At 32.3% G+C, this 20,010-nt stretch overlaps 1 protein-coding gene across 2 annotated transcripts; it reads left to right on the plus strand.

Moving 5' to 3' along the window:
• Positions 1-9,512: 9,512 nt before the first annotated feature.
• LOC103496553 (receptor protein-tyrosine kinase CEPR2) lies at positions 9,513-14,391 on the plus strand. 2 transcript variants are annotated; one of them, XM_008458457.3, is made up of 3 exons: positions 9,513-10,302; positions 10,688-13,359; positions 13,654-14,391. In XM_008458457.3, the coding sequence occupies exons 2-3, from the start codon at positions 10,803-10,805 to the stop codon at positions 14,025-14,027; spliced, it is 2,931 nt and encodes a 976-aa protein (XP_008456679.2). In that variant the 5' UTR covers positions 9,513-10,302; positions 10,688-10,802; the 3' UTR covers positions 14,028-14,391. The 2 variants fall into 2 exon arrangements, with proteins under 2 accessions (XP_008456679.2, XP_008456680.2); XM_008458458.3 differs by having other exon boundaries at positions 10,702-13,359.
• Positions 14,392-20,010: the final 5,619 nt, after the last annotated feature.

Consider the following 20,010-nt stretch of genomic DNA (forward strand, 5'->3'; position numbering starts at 1 on the left):
GACTGTGTCTACTCCAATCGGTGTTTGTCCACAAAGCTTCGACCGCCATTGTCGCATCTCCACGAACCCAGCCGCCGCCGTCACGATCTCCCATTCACATGGAGCTTAGCTTGTTGCACCATCCATCCTTCTCCGTAGCACGCTGCCGCACGAGGGTGTGCTCTCCTCACCGTTGAAGAAGCCTCTGTCCTCGAGCAGTCATATTCCAAGTGTGGGTGCATAATTTATATTAATTATAGGATATTTGTGGATTCTGTTACAAATGTAATTGAAAATCATATTTGTTAATTAGGTAGGGACATTTAAGGCATTGTTCTCCCATTTGTTATTTAAAAATTTTATGTTTTTCTATTTTGTTAATTTAAAAATAAAATAATTATCATTTATCCAATGTAAATCTCTAATTTTGCCATTCTCCTTGTCAACTCTAAAAAAAACCAACAAATTACGCATTTTATAAAGTTTAGGGAGAGTTTTCTCACATCTTATATGGGCTTGGGCACATTATTTCGTTTTGGATCAAATATCTATCATGTGTTTGAATTAAGTTGGACTTGGACTTGCGTTTTTCTTTACACAATCCTATTTCACAATCAGCTTGGGCTTTTATTGTGATAACGTGGTGAAATCTAATTGACCGAAATTTTTCATTCTTTTAAGTATTTTTAATAAAATTTGATTTAAAACACTAAATTTATATTTAGTTCATATCTTTTTGTCCTCGAAATTAAAGTTTAACTAAGTTTAAGTTTAAGTTTTGTAACGTATTCGGATTAAAATTCAACGAACTTCAAAGACATAGATCCAAATTGTATAATAACGTTTAAAAGCAATTAAAAGTATAAAATTTAAATAAAAAATTCATAAAAATAAAGAAAAAATAGAAAAAATATTTACCTCTATAAAAAATCAAGTATAATAAATTTTGGTTTTATTTTAATAGAGTATAAATAGGTTGTTTGTTTTATTTTTATTTTTTTTTAAAACCCTAATTTAAATTATAGAAACTAAAATTTTTTAGCACGGCTTTACACTAAACTTAAAAGCATAAAATGAAATTAAACATTGTTATTTTTAATCACCCATCAACAAAAACATTACAAAATAACGTCAATGGACACAAACAAAACAAACAAAGTAGAAAGCAGTAGCAAACATAAAAACTTCCACAATGCCCAATGCACAACCAAGTGTGCCAAAAATTGTAACAGTGCCTTACATAGAAAAATAAATAAATGAATGACATCCAGATCTAAAGCAAAAGATTTTGCCTCGCGAATGAGAAAAAAGACACTTTAGTAAGATCTAGATCACCATCATGAAACAAAACAACGATTTAGAGACAATGGAACTCCACCCTAATATCATGGATGATTACCAACAAAGTACTCTACTTCTAAGAAGTTTTGTCTCACCAACATCAAAGAATGAAAAAGGAAAAGAAGAAGAAGAAGAAGACCTAATTTTTGTTTAGATAGAGTGGTGTACAATACTTTATTCCAAAAAAGAAAAAAGAAAATGGTTCAATTATGTGGTGATGAGGAGTGCGACAAAATGAAAGAGATAGGGTTTTTGAGATTTCAGAGTGGGATTATGAAAGCGACGTGGGTACATGTGAATGATATGGATGGCCAATTGCTTAATATTAATAGTGTTCTTAGCCAACCTGACTATTATGACATTTCTTTCATTCAAGAAAGTGCCATACACGAGCGTCGTCTTTCTCGGACTCTCCTTCACGCGCCGCCCCCTTTCCTTTTCCTTTTTTATTTTTCCCTCTTCCGTACGTCCTCTCCTTTATTCCATTTCTTCTAGAATATCACTTTTTCTTTTTGAAAAATTATACTACCTTTTCTTTTCTTTTCTTTTCTTTAATATTTTATTCAAATATTTATTTTTAAAAATAATACAAACCGATTTGAGATGCTCTTTGCCTCATGCCTCACTTCGAGCTTATTTCAAAGCGCTTTGGCTATTAGTAGTATTCCATGCACATATTCACAATAACATTTTTAGGCAAATTTAGCATGATTGTACTTATAACTCTCACGTCCATTTTCTCTCAATCTTCATCGTTCACGTTGGTCTTCTTAAAACAATGAATCACGATGGATTTTGTTGAATCACTATCAAAATACTATAGATTTGGTGTTCTTTGATGTGCAAAACACGTCAAAAAATGTTTACCTTGATGCTCTTTGCCCATCAAGTAGGCAGATATCAAGAAAACCCGATCATCAAGAACATTATTTTTCTTGATGTTCAAAACATATCATCGAAAACTCTTTCTTGATGGTATTGCTTGTTAAGAAAGGAGACTATGAGGTATTTTGTCTATCAAGAAAACTTAAAGATCTATCAAGAAAACTAGTTTACTTGATGATCAAAACATGTCATTAAAAAACTTTTATTGATGGTATTAGTCATCAAGAAATGGAACTTTGACGTCTTTTGCTTATCAATAAATTGATATGCCCATCAAGATAACCTTTTTCGTTTATGTGTTTTGCCCATCAAGATAGTCCTTTTATTGATGGTCTTTTGTCATGGCCATCAAAAAATCAAAATTTATGTGCGTCAAGAAAAACCAAATTTGTAATAGTGTCACCACTTAACTATTTAGGAGTACCACTACTTGGTCTTCCTTTCAAGGTTTTGTTCCAGATTGTGCATCAGTACATCCTTGACTTGTACTTTCCACCGAAGTTTGAATCATCCATCAAATTTCTCTACATATATACTTTACTTTCAAAGTAAAATAGCAAATAGTTAACAACTCACACTATTCATAATATCTCTACTTGTTTCAAGAAATCTCTTATGATGTGAAAGGTAAAGCAATGCTGCAACAACAAAGTATAAGAATAAAATTTAGGAAACTACGGATATAAAACTATGATACTATTTGTTCGAAAAAAAAAGGCCCCCTATTTCTATCGTGGGGAACAAATAGAAAAATAACAACAATTTGAAACCATGAAAATTAATGTCGAAAATCTCCTTACCAAAGAAAAAATCACAGACAAAAAAAATACATAATGTGAAAAAGTGTTACAATAACACATAATAAATTTTTCTCCTCATCTCGAGTACTCTTTCAAAGCTTTTGCACTACTCACGCCCTCCAACCCACCCACCCTTAAACTAGAGATTACAAAAGAGAATTTAACTAGAATCTAACATACCCAAGCTTAAAGTGTTTATGATCCGAGTCCTTTTAAAACCAAAGACATGAGATTCTTTTATTGTGTTTAGAGGCTCATGACTTCCCTGAACGTTTCTGATGTAGAATAGTCGCACTTCTAATATTTTGTTGAAATCCAAGATCACTACTGGTTGTCTCCTCCTATCTCTTGTTCTTTTCTTTACTTGTAATATGGGTTGGGTGAAGAATGGGCATTTGGGGACATTGGAACATGGAGATCATGCAGGGGACATTGTTATGGAAGCTTACCGCCACATATATGAACCATACTTACATTTTCTATTAGAATTGTGTACGATAAATGAAAATGTTAGAATGATCTCTCATCTCTCATTTGCTTCCCTTTGTTATTATTTCATTAGATAGTCTTGAAGCAATCTAAATTCTCCAAAGGAACAAAATAAATTTTATCGCACCTTAAGGGCAATCTCAGACGAGGTGTTCAGACTAGCATGTGCTGTATGGAAGTTCTTTCTTTTCGCATTGTATCAGGTGTTCTCATATATAACAAGGTAGATAGCCTTGCTATGTACATGATGGGCACTACGGGTTGCTCGAGTATGGACAAAATGTACTCTCCGATGGCTAGTTACTCTATCAATTAAGATAAGAATGATTTAAGGGAAACTACTGTAAATATAACAAAACATCAAACTATTTACGGCCCGTGTAACAAAGTCTATAAAATTAGCCATTTTTTAAATATTCCAAGTTTATCCTTCCATATTTCTTTCTTCTGCGATTCGTCTTCCTCTTCTATTTCGTCTTCTTCGTTCTTCCCTGCGATTTCATCTTTCTTCTTTCCTCTTTTTCTTTTTTGTGATTCCTTTTCATCATCTTTCTTATATGTTTTTCAATTCTTTATTTACGTCGTTTAATCTTTCAATCATTTTTCTTCTTTTTTTTTTTTTCGCTTTAATTTCTTTCCATCACCTTTCTACTTTTTTTTTACGTGGTGTTTGCATTTGGGTAACCAAATCTAAATGACTTTGTATAAGACTGTGTAAAAAAAATAGCAAAATCTAGAAGATTGTGTATAAATAATCTTGAAAAAAAATCATTTAGATTGGAGTAGCCAAATGTAAACGATGATGTAAAAAAAATTATATTGTATATAAAAAATCTTGAAAAAATTTCATTTGGATTGGAGTAGCCAAATGTAAATATGGTGTAAAAAAATCTAAATGATCGCGTACCAAAATAATTAAAAAAAATCGTGTACCAATTTTTTTTTTAAAAAAATCATTTAGATTTGGGTATAAATTGTAGCCATATCTAAACGATCGTGTATAAACAGTAGTCATATTTAAACGATCGCGTATAAATTATTGTCATATATAAACGAATGCATTGTAGTAATTATTTAAACGATCGCGTACAAATTGTAGCCATGTTTAAAGGATCAATAACCAAATCTAAACGATCGCAAATATTTTAGATGCGCATAGTTGACGGCGTAGTTGACAGAACATTTTTTTGTATTTTACACGGTGGATGTCTGAGCTTTTTCCATTTTTAGAATTATTCTGTAAATATTTTGACGATTTTTTATATTTTTTTTGAAAAGATCCCATGATTTAATCTATTCTCAATTGTTTGGTTCACTTGTTTAAAAAAATGTTTTTCTTCCACGTGGTAAGCATTTTGTGGTGAATTGATATAGGATATTAGGTTATTTTTTATTTCCAATGTTGGACTTTTGTGCGAGTTAGATGAATTTATTGTTCAAAAGTATACTCAAACATTCCATTCCCTTTACAGTATTTTCACCTTTTCATTTTCTTCCTTATGTTCTTTTTCACACAATTATATAAATTCGAGCTAAAGATTCCACTATATATATATATGTATATATATATATATATATATATATATATATATATATATATATTTTAAAAAAATCACTCGTATCTTTTTGCTAAATTCTCAACAAGACAATGATTATTGGTTTAGAATTAAACCACGTGATCTTCAAAAATTACTATAATCACTTTTCTTTTTGAGAGAAAAAGAAGTTCATGAACACGTAGATCTTCTACTTCTTCCTCCTTGTGAGTCGCAATCACTTTTATCTTTTTTCCCTTTTATTTCTTTAGTGGGTTCTTTTCATCACCTTCTCATGTATATATATTACTTCAATCACAATCTTACAAATACACAATAATAAATAAATAAATAAATAAATATTAAAAAAAGTGTCATAAATGGTGTTGTCTTGTGTCGGCCAAAGGGGTAAATGATGAGAAGAGATGAAATATATATGAGTTGTTAATTGAAATTTAAAGATTAAAAAAGAAAAAAGGACAGGGGTCCAATTTGGCCTAAAAGAATATGGGCATTTTGAAATAGAGAGTGTGTATTTGTAGCAAAATGAAGGGATGTTGATGGGCTACCCATTCTCTTTCTTTCACATAATGACAATAGGTAATGGGTCATTTGTGGAACCCATGTGCCCCTCGTTTAAATTGCCCTCCCTCTCCTTGTTTTTTCCTCCCACAAAAGAAAGGAGAAAAACCCAAACCTCCAAAAGAGAAAATACTCTCGAATTTTTATTAGTTCAACATAAGTTCAACTGTGATATGTTGGAGATTCGAGCATCTAACCTTTCTTTTTATTGAGAGTATATGTATAAACTGTCTAAACTATGTATAGGTTGGTGGGTAAAATTTTCATATGGAGAGTTGTTAGTCTCATAAATGTTAAGTGCATGTTGAGGGTGATCTTTTAATCATTAAAATTACTTTTATCATGTTCAAAACTACTCTTAAACATATTTTTAATCTCTTAAAACTTATTTAACGTGTCATTTTTTTTTGTACTTTTAAACGTGATTGTCTCATTAAAATTATTTTTAAATGTTTAGAGTGTTTGAGTGAACGAAATAGTTGATGAGGTTGTGAACTCTATGCGTACAAGAGAAGAAGTTGATATATGAAATATAAAACTAATGCTCTTTAAGAATGAAACCCACCAGCTCCTTCAACCAAACAAAAAGTGAAGTTGGTGGAAATACTGCAATGTTGAGGTTGTAATTTAACATTTACTTTGGGGGTAAAAAAGTAAAATAGTTGGTTGGAGTTTTACCATTTGTATTGAATAAAAAGAAAAGAAAAAACAAATATAATGTAAAAAGAAAAAAAGAAAAAAAGTATCAGATTTGAGGATCAATTCCTTGCTGCCTCTTTGTTGGTGTGCAATCCTTAAAGGATGCTTTACTCATAAACAAACCACTCTTTTCTTTTCTTTTTTTCTTTTTTGTGTTAGTCTAGGTTTAAATGACTTTATTTCCAAACTTTTTATGATATTTATTTTGATTTTAAAGTTCTTAAAATTTTGTTTATGTAATATATCCAATTTTTTCTTATTTCAGCAAAACATGTTTAATCCATTTGAATGAACATATAGGCAGGGATGTCAAATGGTGGGACAACTTCTCATTTCCTAACCTCCATTTAATTTTTTGGTTCCACACAATTTTTCATTAATTTTTGTAGGGATAGAGTCTGAGATTCTCTAAAGAAAGTTAGCAAACTATTTATTTTTTTTAAATGGACATTTTTAAAATTAAAAAAATATTAAAGCTATTTACAAAATATAACAAAATGCATTAAAATCTCTGTATCTTAGTTAAATTTTTTGTTATATTTTGTAAATAGTTTCATTTTTTTCTATCCATAAAAATTCCCTTTTTAAAAAATTACGATTTTTTTTTCTTTTTAATTAAATATCTCCATTTAAAGACAAAAAAAAAAAAAAAGTAGAAATGATACTATCAAATTTTGTATATAGGATAAAGTATCAAATTAAGTAAGTCATAAGACAATAAAACCTAAAATTATGCATATAATTATGAAATTTTAATTTAGATAATATGAAAATATTTACAAATATAGCAAAATATTATAATCTATCTATAACCTATCATAATATTCTAAGATAGATTATTATATAATGAATCTATCATGATACAAACAGATAGAGATATTAGTCTATTGTGATTATCATAGATGGGACGATGATATTCTGTAACTATTTTGATTTATTTTACAATAATTGAAAATCGTTGAATAATTATAATTTAAAGAAGACAATGATAATAATCACTCAAAACATGGTTCAGATCGTGTAACTGGTTGGCCTCTTGTTTTAGGTTTGGATTTTAGGCTCATGGAAATGCTAATCTTAAATATCATGGACAACATTTAAAATGAATCTATTTCACTTACTTCTATTCAACTCCTTTGATGAAGATTTGTGAAAAAAATATACAAACATAAGATTGAAGTTGAACTTAGTGGTAATCGATATGACATTTTTTTTTTCTACGTAGAAAGTTTAATCCCTCACTCTTGCAATTATGTTGTTGCGCTAAAAAGAAATTTAAGCACCGATTTTCTAATTTCTAGACTTTAAACATTGTTTTATAATTTTCAAACTTCAAAACACTTTAGTTTAAGAATGCAATTTTATTTTCTCCGTATTACTTCCAAGATCTTATTCGAACGCCGGCAAACGACTCCATAACTTCCATCTATCTTTTACCAACAAATCAAAACTTGTTTTGAACTTTACAAAAAAGAAAGAAAAAAGAAAAGGACTGATTTACTCTTCATTCTAGTTCTTTAATTATTAGAATCTCAATGATGTAGATTTCTAGAATATACCATCTCTAATTAAGCTTGAATCACTAAATTTCAATTGATGAACTAATTATAATGTTAAAACCTATGTATCCTACATGTAGTTGACAATACCAAAAAAAAATTCTTTTTTATTTTTCTAAAAAAAAAAATCTACCCATCACATGAACATCATTTGTTTTGTTTTGTATAAATATTCATGAAATTGAAAAAGGTAAGAGTTCCACAAAATGGTTAAATGGACTGTCACTTCTGTTTTTTATTTTTCTAGGGGACAAGAAAGATTGCTTGAGATCCAAGGGGTGTGTGGTTCTTTTCTTTGGAGATTTAAATTTCAAATTTGTGCATCTTAGGGCAAGGCCATTTAACCCTTTTTCTCTTAACCATCTAGTGCTTTTTTGGAGCTGCTGAGTGTATCTTTTTTGGAAAGATAAAAGAATATCAAAATGAAATTTTTAAAAAGATTATGTTGTTTTATCTTTTTTTGGAATTAAAACATTTTGTTTTAGCTCTTTTCATCTATACTATTTGGTTGAAATACTATTTTCGTTTCTTTTTACTTAAATTGATTCAATTTCTGTATGTATTCTTTAAATTTTCCAAATCTAATCCATATACTTTAAATAAACCCTAAATTTTCGATTTTCGATTCTAGTCCATATATTCTAAAAATAAATAAATAAATAGAAGTTGTAAATAATATAACATTTCACAAAATATTTGGACTTTATACAATTTAGTCTTTTAGTTTTTTTTGTTTTTTTTTTTTGAAAAAACTCTTAAATAAATCATAAATTTAGTCCTTTAACAATAAACATATAATTTTTTTAAATTGTTACCTCCATCATTTTAATATAAAATTTAAAAATGTATTATTATCATTATTTAATAAAGTAAAAATCAACTTTTAAGATTCATTGAAATTATGTAAACTAAAATTCGACTACTGAAAGTAAAAAAATTAATATTGAGCAAATTTTAAAGGATAGAGACCAGCCAATATTCTATTTTTTTTAATTATTAATTATGAAACCCAACAACTTACCTACCATTACATGATACTTTAAATTGGAATAATATTTGCTCTAAAAAAATGAATAAAATATATGCATGAATTAACGTATAAAAAAATAAATTAATGGCAAGCAAATAGAGAATGGTCATGAATAATGAACATTCACCGCCAAACATAGAATCTAAGCTAAGAATAAACTTGAACTCACAATTAATATTTTAAAAACTTTTCCGATTTAAAAAAAAATTAAAATTTCCATAAACGTATAAATAATCTTACCTCCCAATTATCAAAATTTCTTATCCAATTCTGGAAATCCTGCCAGCCAGCCTGACACATGTAGATTATGAAAAATAAAATATAAAATAAATAAGGAAAAAGAAAAGGTAGAGTAAGAATAATCGTATCTTCAATGATTGGGCTGAAAGAAAGTATTGGGTAAAAAAAAAAAAATTATAAAATGAAATAAAACTTTGGGTTTTCGAGAACTGAGAGAAAAGCTGACTGTTTTTTGTTATCCCAAAAATTGATGTTTCCACTCCCCTCGACACCATCCAAAAGAGGAGTGGAATTTGTAAGTTTTGATCCAAAAATGTGAAGGGCAAAGAAAGTTTGTTCACTTTCCCCTCTTTCTCCATCAGCCATAAGCCTCCAAAACTGTGACCAAATAATCTCCCTCTCTAATTCACTTCTTCCGAGAAAGTATTCAGTGAAGTCGACACAATGTAGCTAACAGTATAATTTATACTGTTTGAATATATGAAAAAGAAACCGTAAGAGTATATCGAACTGGCATCGGGTGGTGGTTATTAGAATTTACATCTAATGGTTATTATGGAACAATCAGGCTGTGGTGTGGCAGTTTGATTGAATAAATTTTCTTCTCTCTCTCTCTCTCTCTCTCTCTCTCTCTCTCTCTCTCTCTACTTTTTGTAATCTCTTTTCTTTTTCTCTCTCACCAATACAAAAAAAGCACTTCACAAGTCACCAAAGTTGGTCTCTTTCAGTCTCTCTCTCTCTCTCTCTTTCTCTCTGTTTGCTTAAGTTTTCCTTACCGGTTTTTGCATGTCTCTTCTTTCTCTCACTTCTAGGCTTTCAGTGCTTCTCTTCTTTTTCATAATGGTAACTTTTCACCAAAGTGAGTAGCATATCCAAGGAACTTCACTTCTACTTATAACTTCCTTTCATTTCTTCTACAATCTTCAAAATTTTCTTACAATTTTCTCAACAACCAAACACCTTCCTTTCTCAAGAAACCCCCCATCACTTTCCCTTCAAAAGCTTTCTGTTCTTCCTTGAAAGAACTACAGGTTAAAGGTTTGTTGAAAGAAATAAGAAAGGCACCAAGACTTCGAGCATTTATGGTCAGTTGAGGATATCATGGAGCATATAATGAGTTTCTGGCTGAGGAAACGATAGAGAGATAAACCAACTTTCTCCAGGTAAGATTTACAGATCAAAAAGCACTACAAAAAAGTATTGGAAGAATCTGAAATTTGGGTTTAGGTTTTTTTGATTTTGTGTTTTGAATTTTGAAATGATAATGTCAAGGTATGGAATGATACGAACTTTGTTCTTTCCACTTTCCTTCCATAATGAGCAATAGTTTTGCTATGAGTGGCTTTGAAGTAAATCTCTTTCTTCTTTTCCACTAATCATGAATATCATTTACTAATTATGAAGAAAAATCCACTTGGGTTAGGCAAAAATGACATCCTAACATAATCCTCTCTCTTACACAGCTGTTTTTGGTTTTCATTCTTTGGTTTATTTCTTTAAACACAAACTGATTTGGGAGTATATCTTTTTCCTTTCCTCTGATTTTAGTGTTTGGATTGTAGAACAAGCAATCCGCTGCCAAGAATGGAGTTATCCATGATTAGATCATACATATACTGAGGATTCCTAACCTCCTTGAGTTGGCATTTTAGTCTCATTTCTAATGGAGAAGTGCCCTGTTTATCCTCTTCGTTCCCTGTTGATGCTCCTATTCATTTTGAGTCTTTTTGTTCCAAGTATGCCTCTTCCGACCGAGACTCAAGCGTTGCTTCGTTTCAAAGAGAATCTCAAAGACCCGACAGGTTTTCTTAATTCTTGGATTGATTCTGAATCCCCTTGTGGATTCTCTGGGATTACTTGCGACCGGGCTTCTGGAAAAGTTGTAGAAATTTCCTTGGAAAACAAGTCACTTTCTGGTGAGATTTCTCCATCCATTTCTGTTCTGCAATGGCTCACAACACTTTCATTGGCCTCAAACCATATTTCTGGGGAGCTTCCCAACCAACTAATCAACTGTAGCAATCTTAGAGTATTGAATCTCACTGATAATGAAATGGTTAAGAGGATTCCTGATCTTTCTCAGCTAAAAAAATTGGAGGTTCTAGATCTATCAATCAACTTCTTTTCAGGCCAATTCCCAATTTGGGTTGGAAATTTAACTGGATTGGTTTCTCTAGGACTTGGTCAAAATGAGTTCGAGGTTGGTGAGATTCCAGAATCTATTGGAAATTTGAAGAATTTAACTTGGCTATATCTGGCAAATGCACAATTGAGAGGGGAAATACCAGAGTCTCTCTTTGAATTGAAGGCATTAAAGACATTGGATCTTTCAAGGAACGAGCTTTCTGGTAAAATCTCCAAGTCAATATCCAAGTTGCAAAATCTGAATAAGCTTGAGCTGTTCGTTAACAAGTTGACTGGAGAAATTCCACCAGAGATTTCAAACCTTACCCTTCTACAAGAAATTGATATTTCTGCTAATAGTTTGTATGGCCAGTTGCCAGAAGAGGTTGGGAACTTAAGGAATTTGGTGGTTTTTCAGTTGTATGAAAACAACTTCTCTGGAAAACTTCCTGAAGGATTTGGAAATATGCAAAACCTTATTGCATTTTCAATCTATAGGAACAATTTTTCTGGAGAATTTCCAGTGAACTTCGGCAGATTTTCTCCGCTCAACAGTATCGACATATCTGAGAACCAATTTTCAGGGATCTTTCCTCAGTTCTTGTGTGAGAAAAGGAAGTTGGAGTTCTTACTTGCTCTGGAAAATAGATTTTCTGGAGAGCTGCCATTTGCTTTAGCTGAGTGCAAATCACTGCAAAGATTCAGAATTAACAATAATCAAATGTCTGGCAGCATTCCAGATGGGGTATGGGCTCTTCCTAATGCAAAAATGATTGACTTTAGTGATAATGAATTCATTGGAATTATATCCCCAAACATTGGTCTATCTACTAGCTTGAGCCAGTTGGTTTTGCCAAACAATAAGTTTTCTGGTAACCTTCCATCAGAGCTTGGCAAGTTGACAAACTTAGAGAGGCTCTATTTGAGTAATAACAAGTTCGATGGAGAAATACCTTCTGAAATTGGTTTCCTCAGGCAACTTTCATCGTTACACCTGGAAGTAAATTCATTGAATGGATCAATCCCATTAGAGATCGGTAACTGTGAAAGACTTGTGGACGTAAATTTTGCTCAAAACTCTCTGAGTGGTAGCATTCCATCTTCATTTTCGTTAATCAGCTCTTTGAACTCCCTGAACCTGTCAAGCAACAAACTTTCAGGTATAATCCCAGAATCCTTGGAGAAGATGAAACTAAGTTCGATTGATTTGTCAGGAAATCAGCTGTTCGGAAGAGTTCCATCCAGTCTTCTGGCAATGAGTGGAGACAAAGCATTTTTGGACAACAAAGAACTCTGTGTTGATGAAAACTACAGAGAAAGGATAAATACCACCCTGGTAACTTGTACTGGAAAGAATAGTCAGAAAGGGGTGCTTAATGATGAACTTCTATTTTTCAGTATCATAGTTTCCATCTTGGTTTGTGTATTAGCAGGGCTAGCGTTTGTAAGTTATAATTGCTCGAAGATCAGTCAGACTGACCCAGAGGCCAGTCGGGAAGGGGACCGACAAGGAGCTCCAAAATGGAAAATTGCATCATTCCATCAAGTGGAAATCGATGCAGATGAAATATGCAGCTTTGAAGAAGAAAATTTGATAGGGAGTGGAGGAACAGGAAAAGTTTATCGGTTGGATCTCAAGAAAAATGGCAATACAGTGGCTGTTAAACAACTCCGGAAAGGAGATGCAATGAAGGTTTTGGCTGCAGAAATGGAGATTCTGGGGAAGATAAGGCATAGAAACATCTTGAAGCTCTATGCCTGCTTAATGAGAGAAGGCTCAAGTTATCTAGTTTTTGAATATATGACTAATGGCAACCTGTATGAAGCACTTCAGAGACAGATCAAAGGTGGACAGCCTGAGTTGAACTGGTATCAGAGGTACAAGATTGCACTGGGAGCAGCAAGGGGGGTTGCTTACTTGCACCATGATTGCTCACCACCTATAATTCATAGAGATATAAAATCAACAAATATACTTCTTGATGGAGATTATGAACCAAAAATTGCTGATTTTGGGGTTGCAAAAGTTGCAGATCAGTTTCAAAGTGCTTCTGAGCACAGCTCTCTTGCTGGCACTCATGGTTATATTGCTCCTGGTGAGTTTTATATCTTTCCAATTAACCTCCCTGTTTTTATTACCATCAGATTTACTTGATGCAAATGTACCTAATAAACATTAAAATGACCTTCCTCTGGCAACACAAATTTTTAACCAAACAGTCATATATTAGTAATTCCATTCAGATCAACTTGGCATCTTTCTTCTTTTCTAAGGAGCAATCAAAAGCTCTATAGATACAAATTTATCATGTTTGATGTTTAACACTATCAGATTCAAGTTGAACATGAAAACAAGATGGGCTAATTCCAGTAACAATTTTCCTCTACAGAGCTAGCATATACTCCGAAAGTTTCAGAAAAAAGTGATGTGTACAGTTATGGTGTGGTGCTATTAGAATTGATTACTGGAAGGAGACCAATAGAAGATGAATACGGAGAAGGAAAAGATATAGTCTACTGGATTTCAACACACCTCGATGACCGTGATAATGCCCTCAAGCTTCTAGACATCAGAGTTGCATCTGAAGCCATCCAAAATGACATGATTAAGGTCCTGAAGATTGCTGTACTTTGCACAACAAAGCTTCCATCACTTCGCCCTTCGATGAGAGAGGTAGTGAAGATGCTATCGGACGCTGATCCCTACTCTTCTTCAATGTCCCTGAACAACAGTTCAAATAAAAACATTAAGGATTTTGTTTAGTTCTTCATCAAGAATGTAAGCTTCGCCGTAATGATCAAAGTACTCAAGATTTTTACAGTTGCCATCAGAAGCTTTGCCCATCAAATATAAGAGCAATAGCATGTACCCAATTAGCAGGCTCTGAAGAATGTAGATCTCCAAGGAATTTAGCATAAAACTAAGGATAATATATTTGTAGAGCTCATCAAATGAAGTGTGTATAAGAGAATTTTCTTTCTGAAGACTGCTAAAGTCATCTTCCTTCCCATTTAAAGAAAAAAAAAAATTTCTGTTATGTCATATATGTAAAACATATTGCTGTCAAGAACAAGATCCTCCAACTTTTAAGTTGGAAGTGTCAAACCAGAAAATTTTTTAGCCTCAATTCTACCAATCTAGAGTGTAAGTGAAATTTACGATAACCTCGACGAGACCACTCCGACTGTAATGACAAAACATGGAAGAGATCAAGCTGCGTATGAGAAATAGTATCAGAAATTGCTTTTAAACAATCTATTCACCAACCATCTCCCTGCCAGCAATGGTGTCATTGTGAATATCTACAGGCATGTTTACAACAAATTTAATATATGTTTCAATCCTTACAAACAGCAGACTGCTTTAATTTTAGAAACTTGTGTTAGACCCTACACACCATTCCCTTCTCCACGAGGAGCTCTTGCAGTCCCGCAAAGGAAAGAAGAGACAGAAGCACATGGGCTTGATTGGAGGAATCAGAGAAACAGAATGAAAAATTTTCGCCAACCAAACCAAATCTAGTCCAAATATCTCTCAATCCCACTAAAATTCACTTCCAGCTACACCCCCATGAAATCCGAAATAACACACATGTCATAACACTCTTCCCTTCTCATCAAAAGGGATAGTTTTTAAGAGCGACAGAGCCTATTTATTGTGCACCAACGCCAACCCAAACAAATTAAAGCATCGACTCCAAAGAGAGTGAGCAAACTGATAGTCCCATAAGAGATGGTTTAGATCCTCCTCATGATCACCTCATGACATCTGCAAAAAAGCACAACATTGGGGCTGTAATCTGGGGTGGTCCAGATGGTTCAGATCCTCCTCACGATCCACGTCATGATATGATCTGGGGTGTTCAATCTACCATGCAAGATTTGTCAAGCGAAGAGCTTTACTTTCTGAGGAACTTCAAATCTTCCATATGAATGAGAAAACTAAAGCACCCTAAAATAAGGAGTGGAACAAAGCAAATGGGAGTTCATACAGCAGGAGTCCCTCAGAAGGATCCCTTCCCAAAAAGTCCTATAGTGTAAAATAATATAAAGAAGGCTCACAACCACCAAAGTCTCACGATCAGATGACGAAAACCAAATGAAAAAGAACTTTTTCCTTCCATTGAGAATTGATAAAAGAATGAGAAAACAGTTACTGGATGCCAATATTGAGAATGATATAGGAAATAACATCAACATCTTCCTATTGGATCCTAAAAATATTTACAACCATAAATTGTTAACAGTACCTACCATCAAAAACAAAAAGTCAAAAATAACTTTTTTTTTAGAAAACTTCAATTCTGTCAAAACTATTGTTTCCGTCCCTCAAATATTACGCATGCCTTATTTCAGTCCCTAAAATTTTCAACCCATAACATATTCATCCTAATTAATAGAAAATTTGTCTAAACTCGCGGATAGCAAGAGGTACAAGAGAGTTATAGAGAAAACTAGGGGGTTTTATTCCCCTCATTTGATTTGTTCTTCATATCATGAATTTAATCCAAAAGAGATGCTAAAGTCTATCAAGACGCTACAATGAGTTAGTATTATGTTTGACAAGACATCTAAAGGTAAAAAGGTTTCTCAAACCATTTCTTAAATATTAATCAATCAAGCCTATTACATTATTAAGAACTGATAATCTCAATTTATACAATGGAAGCAAATTAACAGTTAGAATAAGGAGAATGTTGGAGATACCCAAGAATACTTCTTTTAGGGACAAAAATATTTTCACTCCAATCCAAATGATTTAGAAGAAATCTGCTCACAGATTCAAGCTCCCAGCAAAAGCAACAGATCAGAGGCCCGGAAGTCTCTCCCTCCAAAATTTAAGTACTCTGTTTTATCATTCCCCAATACAAAGGTGAATCTTCAAAGAGGAAATTCCAGTTCGCAAATGATCCATCTCAGAGGAAAAGAAAAGTTGATTTTGTCTCCCATTCAGTGTAAGCAGTGAGGAATTTTGACCAGATTGAGAAATCAAATGAAATAGGAAAGTAGAGATCAAAGGAACCAATAGAAGTTGATTTGAATGCTTTGTTTCAGTGTGAAGAAGAACCAACAGTTGAACAACAAGCTTTGAATCGTTTATCTCAAGTTTAGCTTTGTGAAGTTTCGGTTCATCTGAAATCATCGGTAGCCGATTGCAATCTAATTTTGGCTAATTTCCAGGAGCATCCTTTGCTAGAGTGAAGATTACTTGAAAATGAAAATCGTGTCGTGGAGCACGAGAGTTTTGAAAGACCCATCCAAGAGATTGACCCTCAAAAGAGTATTGTAGTAACCGTAATATGGATCTAATGTTAATTCAAGAATCCAAAAAGATGATCTTAAGTTGTCCCGATGTGACGGCAATTTTTAGCTTCAACAATAAAGATTTGGAAGTGTTCGGAGAAGGTTATTATTCGGAAGGAAGGTAAGTTTGGAAAGAGAGTTATACGAAAACCACGTGGGGTGTGCTTACTATTAGTGTAAGCAATGAAGAGCCAAATGAGGGCGTGCTTTAGGGGTTTTTAACAAGAAGAAGTCGTCCCGCTACTCATCCTTGAGCGAGACTTTGGTAAACTATTCCTGGAAGTTTTGTCATCAGAAGATGTTACATCAAATGGCATGTCCTTTCAAAAGTCAAGGTAGCAGCTTTTTAGCTCATGTTCTTTAGTTGTGTTTCAAAAGTCATGGTAGCAGCTTTTGTTTCAAAAGTAGTTAATGATTTTTTAAGAGATCATATGTTCTTTTGTTGGTTTCAAGATGCATCTTCTTTCAAGCTTTCGCTCACTAAATGAGTGGAGTGGAGTGGGCTATAATAGCCCACACCATGTTTAGCCCATGTATTATGCAATAACCAAAGGATTAGGGTTATTTCAAGAGCCGACCAGGGATATAACATTTTAGTTTAAATTAATTAAGGATATAGAAAAAGTTTAAAAAAATTGCAAATATGACAAACTCCAATCCAAAATAAAAGACAAAAATGCCCCTGCAAGCAGATACACTTCACGCTTCTACCGCTTCGTATTTCGATTTCAAACATACTTCACGCTTCAGTCTTCACGCTTTCCTTCCATCTTCCACTTTCTTCTCCTTTCTTTGTATTCCGATTTGGTTTTCCGTTGTCGGTGCCTTCGTTTTTCGCTTCGCTTCACGTTCTCAACTTCATCATCTACATACTTCTTTGCTTTTCGTTATTCTCCACTTCAATTGTAAGTTATTTGTTTTTCTTTTGAAATCATAAGTTATTTTTGTAAAGTATCTTTGTTTTCCGTTTAGTTGTAACTTGTTTGAAATAGATTTTTTTTTCTTTTTCTATTTGTTTGAAATCAATTTCTTCATTTTATGTTTGGTTCTGTTCTATTTTTCAGTTTGTGTGTTGTTACTTAGGATTTAGGGTCTATCTCGAAGGATGTTTAGTTTGTTTGCATTGAAATGTTATTAGATAATTTAGTTTAATGTAAATTTTTATATGTTGTACTGTATAGATTCTATCAGTGATATGTTTCTATCAACTTGAAAAGAATGTTTAACTTGTTTGTGTTGGATTGGTATTAGATGTTTTAGCTTAATCTGCATTTATTATTCGTTATTGCTTATGGTCTATTAGTGATATGGTCTATCAATGATATGTTTCAATCCTTGATAGACTTAGAAAATGTTTAGTTTGTTTGACTTGGGAAGTTAGTAGAAGTTCTAGTTTAATGTGCATTTTTTTTTTTGTGATGTTTAAAATCTATCAGTGATATCTTTCCATCACTGATTATAGATTTGGAGGATGTTTAACTTGTTTGTGTTGGAATGTTTAACTTTTTCTATCTTGATAGACTTTGAGGATGCTTAACTTGTTGATTTTGGATGTTAGTAGAGGCTTTAGTTTAATGTGCATTTTTTATGTGATGTTGCTTAGGGGTCTATCGATCATATGTTTTCATATGTTTCTATCACTGATAGATTTGGAAGATGTTTAACGTGTTTGCATTGGGATGTTAGTAGATGTTTTAGTTCAATGTGCATTTTTCTATACGTTATTACTTAGAATCTATCAGTGATATGTTTCTATTACTGATAGACTTTTGATAGACTTTGAGGATGTTTAGTTTGTTTGCGCTAAGGTGTGTTAGTAAATGTTTTAGTTTATGAGCATTTATTTCTGCGATGTTTCTTAAAAACTATCAATGATATGTTCTATCATTGATAGATTTGGAATATGTTTAGAGATGTTTAATAAATATATACTTTAGTTTAATGTGCATTGTTTATGTGATGTTGCTTAAAGGTCTTTCGGTGATTGATTTCTATCACTTATAGACTTAGAGGATGTTTAGCTTGCTTGCAATGGGATGCTAGTAGATACTTTAGTTTAATATATATTTTTTATGTGTTGTTGCTTAGGGTCTATTGGTGATAGGTTTCTATCACTAATAGACTTGAAAGATATTTAGATTGCTTGCATTATGATATATATATTTCTAAACTTTAATTCAATATTATCATTTCAGGTTGTTCAAGAAAAGAAAAAAAATGAAAACTATGGAAATAGCGAAAGAATGTTAAAAATGTTAGACCGAAGATACAACTTAACCGATCAAAGAGAATGTTGGTGAATGCAGAAGACTAGAAAATTGCAAGAGACCGGTTGATTTGTCCCTAGTTTGATTGCAACTCTCTAATCAAGTAAATGGACATTGCTATATATTAGTTTTGTGGATATTTCATGATAGAAACGATCAATGATAGGCTTCACATTTTATTTGATTTTGTTCTATTGATATAGAAAAGGTTGGACCACAGGTTGAACATTGCAAATTATGCTCTTTATATTCTTAAATAGTTGTGACTTTTTAATGATAGACCGATAGACCATAACGGTGAAAGAATTGATTTTAACATATGAATATAGAAAAATGTTGGATCACATGTGGAATAATCATTGTAAGTTATGTGCCTTTGTGTTCCCATTGAGAAATTAGAATTATACATGTTGAATAATTGCAAATTATTATTAATGGGTGCATTTTATTAAGGAAAATTTTGTTAATATACATGTTGAAGTCTATCATTGATAGAAGCTATCAAAAACAAACTTTATAGTAAAGTTTATAAGCGATAGAACTATCAACTATAAATTAAACTCCATTATGATTACATTACTATTTTATAATAAAGTAACATGTATAGACTTGAAATGTATTGATAAAAAATGTGGCTTATTATCGAAAGGTTTGAGTCAAACAAATAGAAAGTATTTCCTTCTAACAAAAAAAAAAAAAAAAAAAAACAGAAAGATTATTATCAACAACATAATGTCAAAAGATTATTATCAACAACATAATGTCACATCATTGTAAAAATAGTGGAAGTGTGCACGTTCTATGGTTGTGACCAACACGACAAAAATGACTACATTTTGAGTGACTTTTCTTTTCATCAATCAATTTTTTTTCGTGGTCCTTTTGCTCGACGCCTAAAGTAGTGTTACACTCATAACATTGATTAATCATAATTCTGAATTTCTGCAAAAAGAAAAAAAATACAAAGTTATATCGTTATCATCCTAATGTGTTACACTCATGGCATTAATAGAAGATAATATCTGTCACTGACTGACTAATATCAGTGGTGGACTAGGATACTGGTCTATCAGTGATGGACTAGGTAGGATCTATCAATGATGGACTAGGTAGGATACGGGTCTATCAGTAATGGACTAGGTAGGATACGGGTCTATCAGTGATGGACTAGTATAA

Source organism: Cucumis melo, chromosome 3, assembly GCF_025177605.1.
Source record: "Cucumis melo cultivar AY chromosome 3, USDA_Cmelo_AY_1.0, whole genome shotgun sequence".
Lineage (NCBI taxonomy): Eukaryota > Viridiplantae > Streptophyta > Magnoliopsida > Cucurbitales > Cucurbitaceae > Cucumis > Cucumis melo.

What these genes read in the sequence shown, in the direction of transcription:
- LOC103496553 (XM_008458457.3), top strand. Translation starts at nt 10,803, where the DNA reads ATGGAGAAGTGCCCTGTTTATCCTCTTCGTTCCCTGTTGATGCTCCTA. An exon ending in TCATGGTTATATTGCTCCTG is followed by an intron (nt 13,360 to 13,653) that starts GTGAGTTTTATA and finishes TTTCCTCTACAG; the next exon opens with AGCTAGCATATACTCCGAAA.